This window comes from Wasmannia auropunctata, unplaced genomic scaffold (genome assembly GCF_000956235.1).
Source record: "Wasmannia auropunctata unplaced genomic scaffold, wasmannia.A_1.0 LD336071.1, whole genome shotgun sequence".
Lineage (NCBI taxonomy): Eukaryota > Metazoa > Arthropoda > Insecta > Hymenoptera > Formicidae > Wasmannia > Wasmannia auropunctata.
Window position 1 is genome coordinate 2,626,052 of NW_012026819.1, and position 15,814 is coordinate 2,641,865.

At 39.8% G+C, this 15,814-nt stretch overlaps 1 protein-coding gene across 3 annotated transcripts in view; it reads right to left on the reverse strand.

The window, feature by feature from the left end:
* The window catches only part of LOC105449927 (TOX high mobility group box family member 3-like), a 177,209-nt gene extending 170,963 nt beyond the window's left edge, over positions 1-6,246 (reverse strand). For all 3 annotated transcript variants that reach the window (XM_011689397.1, XM_011689398.1, XM_011689399.1), the window contains exon 1: positions 5,753-6,246. In XM_011689397.1, the coding sequence (XP_011687699.1) occupies positions 5,753-6,004 (252 nt within the window). In that variant the 5' untranslated portion in view covers positions 6,005-6,246. The remainder of the gene's footprint in view (positions 1-5,752) is intronic.
* Positions 6,247-15,814: the final 9,568 nt, after the last annotated feature.

Consider the following 15,814-nt stretch of genomic DNA (forward strand, 5'->3'; position numbering starts at 1 on the left):
CAAATTAATAAAAAGTAAATAAAACCAATCTAATTATTTACATTTCGCATATTTAATAAACTTGATTTCGCTAATGCAATATTTGTTAGCTTTTTACACAATTACTCTTTAAAAAAAAAGTCTTATATTGGTGTATTAAAGATTTTAAATTGAGTTTTTCTAATACAATTTAAAGTAATTGATTTCTATAGAGTTGATTGTTCATCAATTCGAAGTTTTTAAACGCGAGAGAGCAACAACCTTGGACACCCATCCTCACCCCGCAATACGATCAAGTTTATTTCGACAATAGACGGCAGCTTGAGCTAATAATATTCCTCCCTCTGGGCAAATAGAGCAGAGTTTGAAATCAGAAACGCGAAGGGTTGTCTCGCGCCCCCGAGACTTTCTTTTTTTTTTTTGCGCTGTATTACCTTTCCCTTGCCCCGCGAGTTTTGTCAGTCTCTTTAGCCCGACAAGAAGAGAGCATTGTGCAGAAAACTTCCACGCGCTGCGTCGGGCCGCGTCGCCGACTGCCATACTTGTGTGAGACCGCCACTCTTTTGATATTTCAACGTAGTAGACGAGTGGCGTGTCGTAATGAAATCATCTCCAGTGCTTTGATCTTCTCCCCGTGCGGCACACCCCCTGGCCATCGCCGGCAACCTCCGCCGCGTCGCTTTCCCTTGAAAACGCGTGGCCTTCCCCCGTCGCCCATCGCGAATGTCCCACTCACCCGGCACCCGGCTCTATCCAGCACCCTTCAGTCGCGTCGTTCCCGCGCAGACAGGTAGGCAGACGAGGCACACGATCCACCCCAACCCTACACACCCTCCCCCAGTAATGAGTTCCTTCTGCACTTTCTTCTTTGCCGCAGCGCATTTTTTTTATCATGCAAAAAGCAATTTTCTAATTATGACAAGTGCCAACCGGTTATCCTTTGTCGGATACGTCTTTGTACCTCTTTACATTACGTTTGCCAACCGACTCGTAATTATCTTTTCGCACGATGTTTCCCGCGCAGCGGTGCTAACGGAACTGCAGACTCGTAAAGTAACAACGCTGCACAACGCAAAAAGAATTCGTACGCGGTGTGATATTGCGCGCGGCAATCGTGAGATACTTTCTTTGCGCGAAAAACGACGATGGTGACGATGATGGATGTCGGAGCTGTTGCGTCGGTGGCAACAGCGGAGGACATAAGACGATGAAGTGGCGCGAATGAGTCGCCTTTTTCTACGGCGTGATAGGAAGAACCCTCGATAACGCTCAGTACTTGTCTTTCAGTTTAACACTCCGTGGACACGCGATATCACATTGAATCATGACACTACGGGATGATGTAACTGTACATTTGATCACATGTGAGGAGGAAAACTGAAGAGAAAACAACGTAGATCAAAACATAATATACGCACAGCCCATATTTTATCTTTTCTGTACGGCAAAACGTATATGAACGATGAAAATGTCACTAATCGAGAAACAATTCGATGGCATCAATAAAAAATTTTATAATCACAAAACTGTAACTTTTTAAAAGTTATTTCTATAACAGTTTTTTACCTGAATGCTTTTCATTCATCAATTATAGTAAAAACAGATTATTATATAAATCAATATAAAATTTCACACATTAGCGTTTCAATAACAAAAAAAAAATGTTGTAGTAATGAATAAAAAATTTTAAAAAATTCTTGACCAAAACATTCATAAATACTCGGAAATGTAGTTTTTCTATTTGTATCACCAAATTATTGTCCGATTAATTGCAATTAGTGATATACTTAATGAAAATTAGTTGCACTATAGTTTGCAAATAACTTTCCAACTTACTAACATAATAGAATGTACTTATGTAAGAAATAATAGTTTAGTTAATACTTATATGACTTAAATCATGTAATTAAAATAAGAGTTTGATAATCGCTTCGTTGTATAAAAGTTGTAATTAATATTTCTAATATCAATATCTTTATGTTACATTATTATCAAACACATTTTTTGTTTAGCGATTTATATTGCTTAATGATTACTGCAACTCTTATTGTCATTACACTTGAAAAGAAATTTTATTAATTACGCATTTCGAATTTCATCTCATGAAGCTAAGAGAAGGACTGATTAAGATGTGCTAAAAGAGATTGTTTACGCAAGCGAGAGAAAAAGCGACAATACATATAGAGGAATAACGCAAGGCACTATTTACTATAGTGGACAGTGACGATGATCGATACGCGGATAAGCGCGTTGACGAAGGCGCCAAGAAGCATAGGGGAGGAAAAGGGACGAGAAGCTTGTTCTTTGTACGAGAGAACCATGACCGTGGCGGCTATATAAGGTGTATCGAGCAACAAGGACTAACGGCCTTTAATTAATAAAGTTACGCGAACAACTCTCAAAGTCTTCCTGCCTCCCGTCCCCACCCACTAGCAGCTATTTCCTTCGCTTTAGAAATTCTGGTATTTTCCCCCACTTCCCCTCATTGCTCTTCGTACTTCGCATCTTTCGTAAAGGCCTACCTGCAAAGTTGTAACCCTTTATTGAATGAGAAAGTGCCTTCCGCTTATTTTACAAAGATACTTCCCCTACGAATTTTCCTTCGATGGCGATAATTATGATTGTATTTTTTAAATAATCATTTTTTATAATTTTTTATGTAATATTTTATATAATATTAATACTGTTTAATAAGTAAAATTATCAAATTTAAATATATCATAAGGTAAAAATTTATTTATATACAGAGGTAACAGTTATTAGTTTAGACCTGTTTTAAATTTACATTCATCCTGTTTATATTTCTTTGCATGAAATTAATAGAGATTATTTTGTGTAAATAGAAAGAATAGCTGCTTGCGTGAAACATGAGATGACTGTGGATATTGAATAAATAGATATAATTTTTAAGAAATTTATGGGACGCATTGGAATAAATTTACTTAATAAATTACATCAATAAAAGATAATGCTATCAAATCATGATTAAATATTGACAGATACCTTTGGCAACAGTGTTATTGCATTTCTTCTTATGTATATTATTATACATAAGAATATAACAATATTATAACTCTTGTAATTATATCCCAATTTTTTATTTCCCAATGAAACTATAACTGGAGCTATAACTGTAGCTGAATTACATTCTACAGCTGTGTCTGATTTTTACTTAAAAATGAATTTCTAATTAATTGCATTTGAATTAGCCTAGTTAGAAACTTGGAAACAGAGCGTCGTCATTCGATCAAAAGTTAGACAATAATTTTATTTGAAAGTTATATAGTAATTATATTTAAAAAGAAAAGATAATTTAATATATTCTAACATAAATAATTTGTTTATTCTAACAATATAGTTCACAACAAATTGTGAATTGTGTTAAATAAATCCTTTAATTTCACTTGAATAAAAATTGTGTAGCAAGTTAACGTTTCATCTTTTGAGCACATTCAGGTATTCTAGCTTATAGAAATTTATACGTGTAGTTCAAGAAGCGGTGTACACAGAACGTGAACACACATTTTACAGTCACGTGTAGACACTCCGAATTTGTAATACATACGGATGTCGTGGCTCGCGCATATATAACATCATATATATTATGTATATATATATACATATATATACACAACAGAGTATACATTACCGTATGTAAATTACATAATACATATATACATATGTAATGTGTAAATGTTGCTCGTAATAGTGCAAGTGTGTCGGGCTTCGCTACGTATATTAAGTCAGCGACATTTTCACGACATTACACGACGCGTACTTATATGCAGCATAATGGAAATAGATGTATAGCATACTCAACGTAATATACATAGAGTGACGTAAGAGTCACTTCACACATCGTTTATTGATCAAACGTTTCGCATAGCGTACGTTAAATACACATAAACGTTTTCATTGATTTAGTGCCTATCAATCTTTCTACATCGCTGATACAAAATTTCATAACGAGATTTCATAACGAGATTTCATAAACGATTTTTTTGCAAACATAAAAGGATCCTTTTTATGTGATACATGTTTTGATTAAAATTGCAAATTTAAATTTTTATTTTTTTCAATTGCAGCTTCTTGCAAAAATTAGTACATATTGAATTTACGTTTTATTAAAGATGTTCTATTTGTAAAATAGATATTAACGTAAGAATTTTTTAACTTTTAGACGATTAATTAATATTATAAAATGAATGTTCTTTCATAAATGAAGCTATATTATGTAGAAATTCTCTTAATCCAGCACATTATAATTGATAACTTGCGCGATACATATTTTCTCCTCATTGGCGTGCCGGCGCCAAGAGCGGAAAGGGTTGAAGATCTTTCCAAACTATGCTACAGCTTGAGGGACTACACGGAGACGAATCCTCCGGAAAAGGAAGCACCACCCGCGGATTGCCAGACTTCAAGAATTAAACCGCGTTCCCTCTGCCAACATCGTGACGTCTTACTCGTACCATGGCGCATCGGCCGCCGTACTTCTCGGGAGAATCTTCCGACGAGTTATGGCTTGCTAAAGAAAATTGACTTGAATCTACGCCAGGATAATAAAAGCGCATGGCTGCGAGGAAGCGCAGGGTGAGAAAAATGAAGAAACAATCCCGACACCATGGGCGATACACCGGTAAGGAAGAGGTCGTTCAAGTTCGTAGAACGGCCAGAAGGGAAATCCTGCTCGTTATATAGATTATAGATCGTGGCTATCAGCCTCAGTGTTAATAAATATCTATTAGTGAGCTTTGAAACTTTTGTGTCGCGGTACTGACATTACAAGCGATATTAGACACGACGTGGATATTGTGTTATTTTGATTGGAACAGTTCGTTTGTTTTATACTTGCTTTTCTTTCTATGCATCTACTGTGATTATACGGATATCTGTATGTCTCAATTTTCATAAAACTTTTTCATAAAAGAATATTGTATCAAGAAGAATAGAACAAATTTTTTTGCAAATGCAGATATAGTTTTAATTGAATGAAAGAATTGATATTCAAGTTAAGAGATGTATACGAGTTTTGCATACGGTAATTATTATACAACAGATAATTGTTATTTAATTGTTTTTTTTTTATTTTTTTATTTATAATCGACGATTATTTATATTTGAGTGAATTCAAATTTTTGATATTTATAGAATGAGACTTTAATAAAGCAATGATATTAGAGTAAATGATATTTATTGAGCCGACATTGATATTCAGAAGTCACGTAATATATGTATATATATATTTTTTTTCCCGTTATTATTATATTATTACTGTTGCTAGTATTTTTGATGTTATCTTATAGCATCATCATTTTGTAAATTATGCTAATAACTTTATTGGTTATATATATAGTTAATATAATAAGACAAGATATATTGAGATCATCAAGAGATTTGAATGCGCTTTATTGCATTAGAGAAAATTAAGCGAGAGTTCATAAAATGAAGCACGCATTTTACTCGATTATTATAGACCTGCTTACGTGCAGATAATCATATGTTATACATAATAATCAACCATTATTTCCATTTCTATGCAATAGCGTGCTATTATAATAGCGCTCTTTTCCTGACGCATACGTATGTGCGTGTCTAATATAATTAACGCATATAGGAGAGCGGAATTCAACATACGATTATTATTATGTTATTTTCCGCAGTATGAGAGTCATTTACAAAGTATATTTCCCATAATAAGTCGACGTTCTCCGATACTTTCGGAACATTCCTTTTGCATATAGCTGCATCAAGCAATCATATAATCGTTTACCTTATTCGGTGTCGTTGCTTGTTGCTGCGGCGAACAGCTGGTGCTGTGTATAGTCGGCTGATTGGTCGTCGCCGGCACGATGCCCTGATGATTCAGATGGCTCAGCTGATTCAACTGGGTGAGCTGCTGCGGCTGCTGCACCGGATTCTGGGTGTTGGCCTGCAGCTGTTGATGATGCGACTGATGCGCAGGATGAGTCGACTGATGATGCGTCGCTGGGAAGGTGGGTACCGTGAACGGGACGAACAGCATCGGGCTGCCGAGGATGTGCGCACCACCTCCACCCAATGCCCCCGTCTCCTCCCTACACCTTTTTCGTGCGTTTTTGGTTTTGGGTAACTTTCTTTACTCCATCAACCGTGTTTTTTGTTTTTTATTTTTTTTAAATTTCGACGTGCTACTACGTGTATATCGTTACTTTTATTATATTATTTTTTTTTTGTCAAGTACTGCCGACGACGACGACGAGCAGAGTAGAAGCGTAGCAGTAGCACTAGTAGTGGTAGTAGTGGTAGTAGAGGTAGAAGTAGTGGTAGTGGTACTAGTAGTGGTAGTAGTAGTAGGGGGTAGTAATACGTGTCGAAGTGAAGCTACAATGTATGTTTAATGATTTATCATTACCTGCACTCCTGCCCCAGCCCCTGGTGCTGGGGGTGGGCGTAGGGGGCGGCTCGGACGGAGGTGGTGGACGCCACCCTCGCTACCCTCAGCGATAGACCGCCCCGCTGGCTGGTAAGCTGGACCGAAGCTGGCTGGTGATTGCTATGCACGCAGCAACAGGCACGGCAGCCGATCGGCTGTTGCTGATTCGGGATAGCCTGGAGATGATGAGTTAGGGGGCCCCTGGGCCCCGTGGAGGAGGGAGAACACGGGTACACCCCAACCAGGCAACCCACCACCGCAGCCCCGGGGCCCGGTGCGCTCGGTGCCAAGGCGCCTGTGGACGAGGCCACCCCAAGCTCGCTGGCCCTCCGGCAACCACTGCACCACTGCACCCACCCTCCTTGTTGGGGGGCTTGTTGATACGTCCTGTTGACGTCGATCGTTGAGCCGGGCTGAACAACCTCAACTTGAGCCTCTTTAAACTCACGATTGCCTGCGGGCGGGATTTTGCTACCTTGTTGATGACTTGGGGCGATCTACTCTCTGAACTTGTGCGTGGCAAACGTTGATCCTTGATCTGTACCAAATCTTTTTGGATCAAGCGATGACGATCAACGGAGAAAGCTTGAATGACTTCACTTCGACTTACTTTTCAAATATGTATCACAACACACCGACACTCACGTGGAAGGCTGCTTTACTTTAAACAAATCAGTGGAAAATCACAGTTCTTTCACTGCAGCCTCGTGGGAAAAGAAAGATGAGTTTTAACAAACAGATTTAATCGCTGATATTTCCTGTTTTTAAACTCTGTTAATACCGATTATAACACCGTTGTTTGCGACGGAACGATGCAATCGCGTTGAAAACTGCCTTTCACGCTTGTCACGATTTTCTAGGAAATGTTTTTAAGGAATATGCTAGATTTTATCGAATCTCGTCCCTTTGGAATGTGTTTACCGCATACTCTTGGCGCAGTCGACGCTCACTTCACGGCCACGTGGTCGACTTGGGTAATCTATATCAGTGAGAAGTGCCGGTATAGTTGTGGATTGTAAAATATCTATTTTCGTGTGTCACCGCAATTAGAAAAATTCACAATACGTTTTCTTGTCAAAATAATTTTTTCTTCCTTTTAAAGTAAATATGCAGGACAAACCATCGCAATACTTAAATTATTAAATTACGGACAACGGGCTTTTCAAGACTCAAATTATGTTTGCGATAGTACAACCATTGAACACGTCTCATCGCATTGTGTAAACCGGCAAACTAACGATGTCTTCTCTAGCAGTCGGCAGAGCATGTATCTCAGTCTCAGCAGTCTGTAACGGTGCAATCTGTCCGGGAGCCCTATGTCAGTTGATTCGGCAATATAAATCATAAAACGTGTGTTCCCGCTTTATAATTGAAAATACTGCAGCATGTATGTCTACCGGTACCTATCCCGTAACTTGCAATTAAACGTTATTCGTTATTAAAACCTATTAAATCTTCCTGATGATGAATAGACTATGGTGAACAACACTCGCAGTCGCACGCGTCGCACGTCGGAAGGTTTTCGCTCACGAACGCGTTGCAGGAGAAAGACACGAGGTTCGCGGTACACGCACAATTGGAAGAACGATAATCACTTGATCGTTCAAATAGCACCTTCTTTTTTTACTTTCCTCTCTAACGCTACCTTAAATATCTTTCAGGTATGACAGGTATGGATCATAGAAATCTGGTTAAACGTTAAACTGCCGCGCGAATGACATGTGAAATAAAAAGCGGCGGTTACTTCCGATCTTTGTAGGAGGATTAACACCCTTAATTGCGGCGACTTTCTCTGCTTCCTTCACGGGTAAATCAAACAAAGCGGCCGGTCCTCGCGATCGTACAAATGAGGTTAAAGACACGACGGGTGGAAAAAGAGGGAACCTAACCCGTAATGTTGGAAGGTCGCTCGCCGACTGACTAGCACTTCCGCTCAGGCTGTTGTGCGATTCAGAGTGGGGGATGCTTCGTTGGGTTGTTGTGTGTAGGGGTTGGTGGCGGTGGGTCGACTCGTTGGTTGGTTGGTTGGGGTGGTTGTGTGTGCTTCGCTCTTGCTGTGCGCGGGAAACCAGGGGCTTTCAAGCCTCCAGGATCTGTGCGGCCCGGCGAAGTAGCGACCAGTTTCACGTGGCTCGTACTAGCTTGAGTTCAACTACTTTCACCCTGCGACTCGTTGTCAACGTCGCGCTCCAAGTTTTTATGAAATCTCGACGCTGTGAATTTTAAGTAAGCGCCGCGCGTCGCAAACACGCAAAATTCCCAGAATATCGAGCTGATATTTATTTATATATGTTAACACGGAAGTTAATAGCGTACGAAAGGAGCGTCTTCTCGCTTATAGGACAAGATGTTGGAATTGGATAAACGTCGGCGCTTGTGCTCTTAGAAATTTAATCGTGTTGCGGCGAGATATACGAGCAAGTAATCAAGACAAAAGGGTAGAACACGATTCGGTGAGTAAATCGATTAAACGATGAGAAGAAGTCGAGATGTACGAGAGACTGCGTGGGGGGAGTATCAGGTGCGCGCTTATCCTGTCAATCGAATTATCCAGAGATTGTCGCAGCTGCTTCGAAATATCCTTTTACCTCGATAGGCACAAAACCAGATATCAATCAGCGCTTGTTATTCAATTTTTAAGGATGTAAAATAAATCGTTCTCGATATACCGGGATTCTCCACCAGATATCTATGTGAAATTTATTATAATATAATTTTCCTGTCTCACGACGATTAAAATGATTTAAGTAATTTTAGCGTGCTAATTAAATAAGCGTTAACTAATGGGTTTCGGATCGACAGCGTCACTAGAAATCGTACAAATCCTCGTATTCTTCGCTAGGCCAAAAAAGACGTTCAGCCGTCGGACACGAGCACCATTCTGCGGGCAGATTTCAATTTGATGACGCGTATTTCTGGAAGGATCTCACGTTGCCTTGCACCAAAATAATCACTTAAGCATACGCACTCGTAGCACCTGTCACAATCGTCGAACTTGCCGTCACGCACTGAAAAAAAACGTCACTTTCGCGAACGCCTTTCCGTTTCAGAACAAGGTCTCTCTCGAGCGGACGCCGAAGAACGACGGGGGGAGCGCGTACCGGTACGTAAGCGTGGTTGTTTGTACGCGTGCGTCCTGATATGGTGTTGTGTTTATGCGGCCGGCGATTGTAGGTATTGGCGTGACGGTGAGGGGAAAAGGTGTCACGGCGCGAGTTACAAGCGATGGATAAAAAAATGATGATGGCGGATGAACAGACGGATACGAGGGGGGTGGTAGTAGTGTGACGCGACGTCTCGTAGACTAGGGTGTAATGGACTATGGATTTGGTGGAGCGCTGGTCCTGCACGTAGGTAGGCAGCGTGGAGACAAGAACCCTGTATCGCAATGTATCGCGGTGGTGGTGGCGACGACGGCGGCGGCAGCGGCAGCGGCGGCGGCGGCAGCGGCGGCGGTGGTAACTGGAGGGGTGGTCCGTCAGGCTGGTGGGGCGAGTGGGTGGCAGAGGGTAGGAGTCTGGCTCGTTCCTTCCTTCGTTCGAAGTGGTAGAAGAGAGGGTAGGTCAGACGATCCCGAGACCGAGGGCGCGCAGAGCGCCGTTTCTCGTGCGGAAACAGTTACCGTTACTTCCGTTGCTGATGTCGTCATGTATATCTTGTTGTTTTTTGGCGTTCGGCTCGATTTCTTGCCTTTCTAACGTGGCACGGATTCTCTGTGTCTTTTTAGATTGACTTATATTACGCTACGTCCCTGCGTTATTCCTTTCCGCCTCTCTCTTTCTCTCTCTCTCTCTCTGTTTTGAAGGATGGATGATTATTTATTGTATAATAATAAAACGCGAGACTATCTCTATTACGTTGTAGTCTCAGTTTCGAAGACTGCTATTCTTATATTGATTACAGATAATTACGCAATAAGATTTATTTAAAAAATATAAAATGTTCTGTAGATCTATTATATTATAAGTAAAGTGCGTCATTCCGTTATAGAAATTTTATGGTATGAATATTTTTCTCTCCATTCTTGTGTTAGTTTGCTAAGAGAAAAGTGTAACCAACGGTATGTGGTTAGCGCGCCGATGAATCGATCAGTACTGGTCATTTGGCTCCCTTTGTCGTATGTGTTAATTAAAAATTGCTGGCGGTTATCGTCGTAGAAGGAATCACGCACATGCTTGTAATTAATTCATCAATAAATTCCCATCGCACCATCCCCAGCAATCTGACAGCGTTTACCGTCCACGCTGCTGGAAATTTCATCTTTTCAAAACTAATAATTATGGACGAATTGGTAACATTTTTTTACGGAACATTTGTTAATTATTTATATTATTCGCGAATAAGATAATTATTCTATAACAAATTATAACACAAGTAGGATAATAATATTACGTATTCAACTACTTATATTTGCCAAATTTATAATATACTATGCAATTTTTCTCGCTTTGTATAAGCGATGTATAAAGAATAATTTGCATGAAACTTTGATATTACTCACCGAATAAAATTCTTAAAATAATTTTTACTTGAATAGATAAATTTAGACGAACTTGTTTTTCTCTGTATTATTCATTCTTGTTAGATTCATCAGATACATAAATGTACGTTTTAAAAATAAAAGAAACAGTAATGTAAGACATTACGATTTCTTTCATCAAAATACTTTGTTTAATCAAATTTTTGCTGCCACTGAGAAGCAAAGAAGAAATATCGTGACGCGGATCAACGAAGGCAAAGTCGACAATTGTAAAGACTTTAAATGCGATTCGCGACTCATCTATAATTCAGAGCGCCCGCGGTCGGCGGTCTTCCATCGGGTCGCCATCAACGAGCAGGCTCGCGGGCACGATAGATACGGCCGTGTACACACTGCGCCCAGGAAATTTCGTATTTTCGTGGCTAATGACTGAGGAACGAGACGGTAATGTATTCTATGCGGAACATCTACTATGCGCTCCCCATTAGCATTTGTAATGCGCATCTACCCCTAACTCGTGGGCGCAAGCGTTGACGCGCTCGGCGCAAACCCATCAACGTACCATTTATAGCGCCGTTTCGTGCCCGCGTACGCGGGAGAAAAGAGTTTACTACTCGTTGCTGGTGAATATGTTAATAGGATGCACCCGCGCAAGCCGCGCTCCCGTAGCATCGTCCGCTTTATAACATAACGCAGCCGTTGCAAGATTACGGTCGCTCGGGAGGGTCGAGAGTATTTTTCCGCGTCTCCCAAAGGCCGCGATAATACGCGGAAGTAGACGCGCCATTAGGATGCCTTTTCACATGTCATGCGAGCGCAATCGTTACATCCCGCGCTTGTCGATGCTCCGTGATTACTTTTTTTCTTTCTTTTTTTTTACTGACGCGGCGACCAAAGCGAATTCGCACTTATCGCTTTCGCATGGAAGGCCCTTATCGACTTTGCCGAGTCGCGGATAATCGAGAGCGACGTATCGCGTGCATGCGTGCGTCCGCCGCACGACAACACAGTGTGTTTACACTTCTGCATTGCCGAGATATTTTTTTCTATTACATTCGACACACTGCAGGCAACGATAGAGAATGCGCAATATCACGTGTATTGGAACGCGACTTATCGTCGTCTATGAATGTTTTTTTTGTTTTGTTTATTCGAGATAGGAATAGAGCTTGTCACACAAAATATTCTAATAATTATTTGAAAGAATATATTATTTATAATTTCTTTTTTTTTTGCACATTCTTCTTTATACATGAAATTATTAAGAAACTAAAATCAGCAATTATATAATCGTACATTAACAAATTATCAAATTTTATGTTCTCTTTAATGTTCTTTGAAATAACTAATCTACGTAGCGCTTGTACCGATATTTAAGGGCATTCCACCGGATATTTCGCGGGAATATCATCCAGAACATTTCGCAACGGTGTTGCCGTGAAATTCACCAAGAAATGCACAACAAACAAACGCGGCTTCTGGCGGCGATAACGCCGTAATTAACACTTCAGCCGGTGTGCCGTGCAATCTCGCCGGATGTGTTTCGCGCCGGGAAGTACCGCAGCCGCTATAATATCCATGAAAAACGCTTGTTCAGAGCCGGAACGACCGCCGAGACCTGGGAGCGTCCCGAAGCGCAGAGGTGGTGACAGCGAAGGCGACGGGCGCAATAACGGATAAGCGGAGCAATCGGACAGTTCGCGGAGCGGCCTCTGCTCCTGATGGGCTGGACGATGGAGAGACACGGCTGTAGGGAGTCGGTATATTTATAATGACCCTATATGTATGCAAATGGCTGCATATCGTACGCTCCTATTTCGCTTGCACCGCTCGCACTCGCACGTGAGAGAAAGCTCGGTCCACGCATCCTCTCTGTCTTTCGTCCTTCTCTCTTCCCCTTTCTCTCTCTCTCTCTCATTCTCTCTCACTCGTGTTTTCCAAACGCACTCACGTACACACGCGTGTGCACGTATACCGTGGTCGCGTGTGCAATTACGAACACGCAGAGGCGACGGCGGCGTGAGCTGAGGGATGGAGATGCATCGATTGTGCGTAAATGCGAGAGTCAACGCAATTCTACGAGAGACCGCGGCACAATTTTGCAGTTAACCAGGTCTTTTCGGCCATTATGCGCGGTCTCACGGCGTATTCCTGATAGGATGCGACAGATCGCTTTACGGACGAGAGTGTTCCTAACTTGACAGCGAACGTAGTATATAACTTTCCATAGGTCCGCGTCATAAAGGAGTATAGAACTCGTACGCCTCTATTTATGAACTTTCTGATGAAACACATATTTTACCTCCTCTCTCAGACAGAATTTCACAGGCACGTACTGATTAACATATTGAATGTGTATTTGTGTATTAATATCAATATGCGAGTAGGTCGAATGCAAACATTATAATAAACGCGCAAAGATGTTAGTGTGATTTTCGCTCAAGAATCATTATATACGAATGTACACTGATCGAATGACAGATATTTAATAACTTACACAAACGTTTTTAAATCTGTACAACGTGTATTCAATTGATATATAGAATTTACGCATAAAATCTTGATCAACATTTGATTTTATCAATTGCTGATGCATGCGGTGAAAAACAGTAATAAATTGCGATTTTATCTTCATCCCCGATCCGTTGCTGATGCGAATTTGAGTTATATATTCGATGATTTCGTTAAAACAGCTCAAAGATAAAATATATTTTATTAATTTTCAATATATGTATTAACTATATCCTTGATTTTCTCTCTTTAAATCAACAAAGATATATCTCTCAGAAAGAACAATAATAGATTTCGCATTTTAATAAAAATAAGAAAGAATAATGTGTCTTAAGAATTGATTAGCAGTTTTTTCAAATGATTGAGCAGATTTCTAGAACATTTAAAGTATGACCAAAATATTACTATGTGTACATTTATAACAATGCAAAATAAAACGCATTCATCTTTTTCTGACCTAAAACTCGCTATGCGTAAATGTCGATAGGGCACATCGCGATGCACATAAATTATAACGATAAACATGTTATTTATAGACCAACATAAATTGGCTATGCTAATTTCTGCTGATCAGCAGGAAACTGCGTTGGGGGCTGCCACGATCGCTATAGTCGCGTTCATTGAAAACAAATTGCAACCTATGCCAACGCTACAAATCTCACCGTTTAGTCAATATGCAACGAGAAGTAAAAATCTCTCTCTTATCATTCACTAATAATCTCTTGTGTACAACTCTCATAATTTCTATCCAATTATAATTGTGAACGATAAAAATGCAAGTCACATGAATGTGAAACAATTACGTAGGACAGATATTATTTTACATTATGTATATTAATTATTAATTAATTATTACGACATAATGAGTATACAAATTGTTTCACAAATTATATATTTATTACTATAATTATTCTGTAAAATGAGTATGCGAATATTATTCTACAAATTGAGCATTATTAATTACTGCATTTTGCGTAACAAGACAAGGCACGTAGCGTTTTAAAAGAAGAAAAACTTTTGCATATAATTAATTTCATTAATTTATTTAATCTCGGTGATCGTATTAAAATCACGGTAATAAAATAAGTAACGAGTTTAAGGTACCGTTAAAGCGCGCTCAAAGTTATGGCATTCTATCCTTCATAACCGCATGACATTAGTACAGCATGCAACAATATACCACGATAAAATAGGATCAGCAAGAAGTAACAGCAACAGTCGCCAGTTTCCCGCTACTAGTTTCTGTCTCCGCGGTCTTGTTTTGCAGTACGAAACCGTGAACTACCTTAAATAATTGCGAGCTTAAACGTGTTTTGCTAGAGAAGCCGAGCGAAGGAAGCGAGGCAATCAAAGGAGAAGACTGTCGAAAGAAGAATACGAAAATTGCCGCAAGTAAAAAGTTTGGAAAGTATTTGAGCATATTTGTTCATTTTAGGAGTTCTGCGATCTCTTTCAAGCAATGTATGATCATTTCATGAATTATTAATTGTAACTGTACGAATATATGTATAAAACAATAATTTTTTAATCATTTGATAGATATCAAGGTCAGATTATTTAAAATTATTATCCTCAAACATTACGCGACTCTTTAGAAATAATTAATTGATTTTAATAATAAAATAAGTTGGTTGTGAGTATAACAATTATTAATTACAGAATAATATTTAATAAATAATTAATAGATTTTACAAATAAATTTGAAATTGCCTTCTACGATCACGGCTGGATCTTGGTGCCTAATCAATTTCTATATAAATTTTTGAGTCCATTATTCAGCCATTTAAATTGCATGCCTAATCAATGTCGGACTTGCAACGCAATCATTAGCTGAAGATGGAATAGTGAGATTACAATTGAACTTCAATTCTTAATCCGATGCGAATAAGCATCTTAAAACACAGCAAAAAAATTAATAATAGATTTTAGTATAAAATAAGTTGGCCGTATAAAAATCATTAATTACCGAATAAGCAGTTACATTTATGTGTGAAGTTCATTCGCATTAATTTACCGTAAACCTTAGATAATATGCTCGCAAAATCGCGGGTAAGTGTATCAAATCGCTGATCGCACGATCAAAATTCACGATGGAAAATACAAAATTGGGTGCGTAATATAGACATCTTATTTCTGGATACGTAGAAGAGCATGACGAACGGTCGACCCCTCGGTAAAGTCCTTTGCATAGCCGGAGGGAGAGCGCCGAAATTCCAGGGAAGATTAAGACGTGCGGATTTGGGGGTAGGGCAAGCGGAAAAACAGGAGCTAAGGGCAGGGAACGCGGAGCCTTAGCTCGCGGCTACAGAAAACCGTAGTCGGCTCGTCGCGGAGAAGACGCGAGAGAAATCTCTCCCACTGCTCTTGCTGCACGATCTCTCTCCATCTTCGTATCCGCTCATCTCTTTCTGTCCTCCATTCTCCCCCCC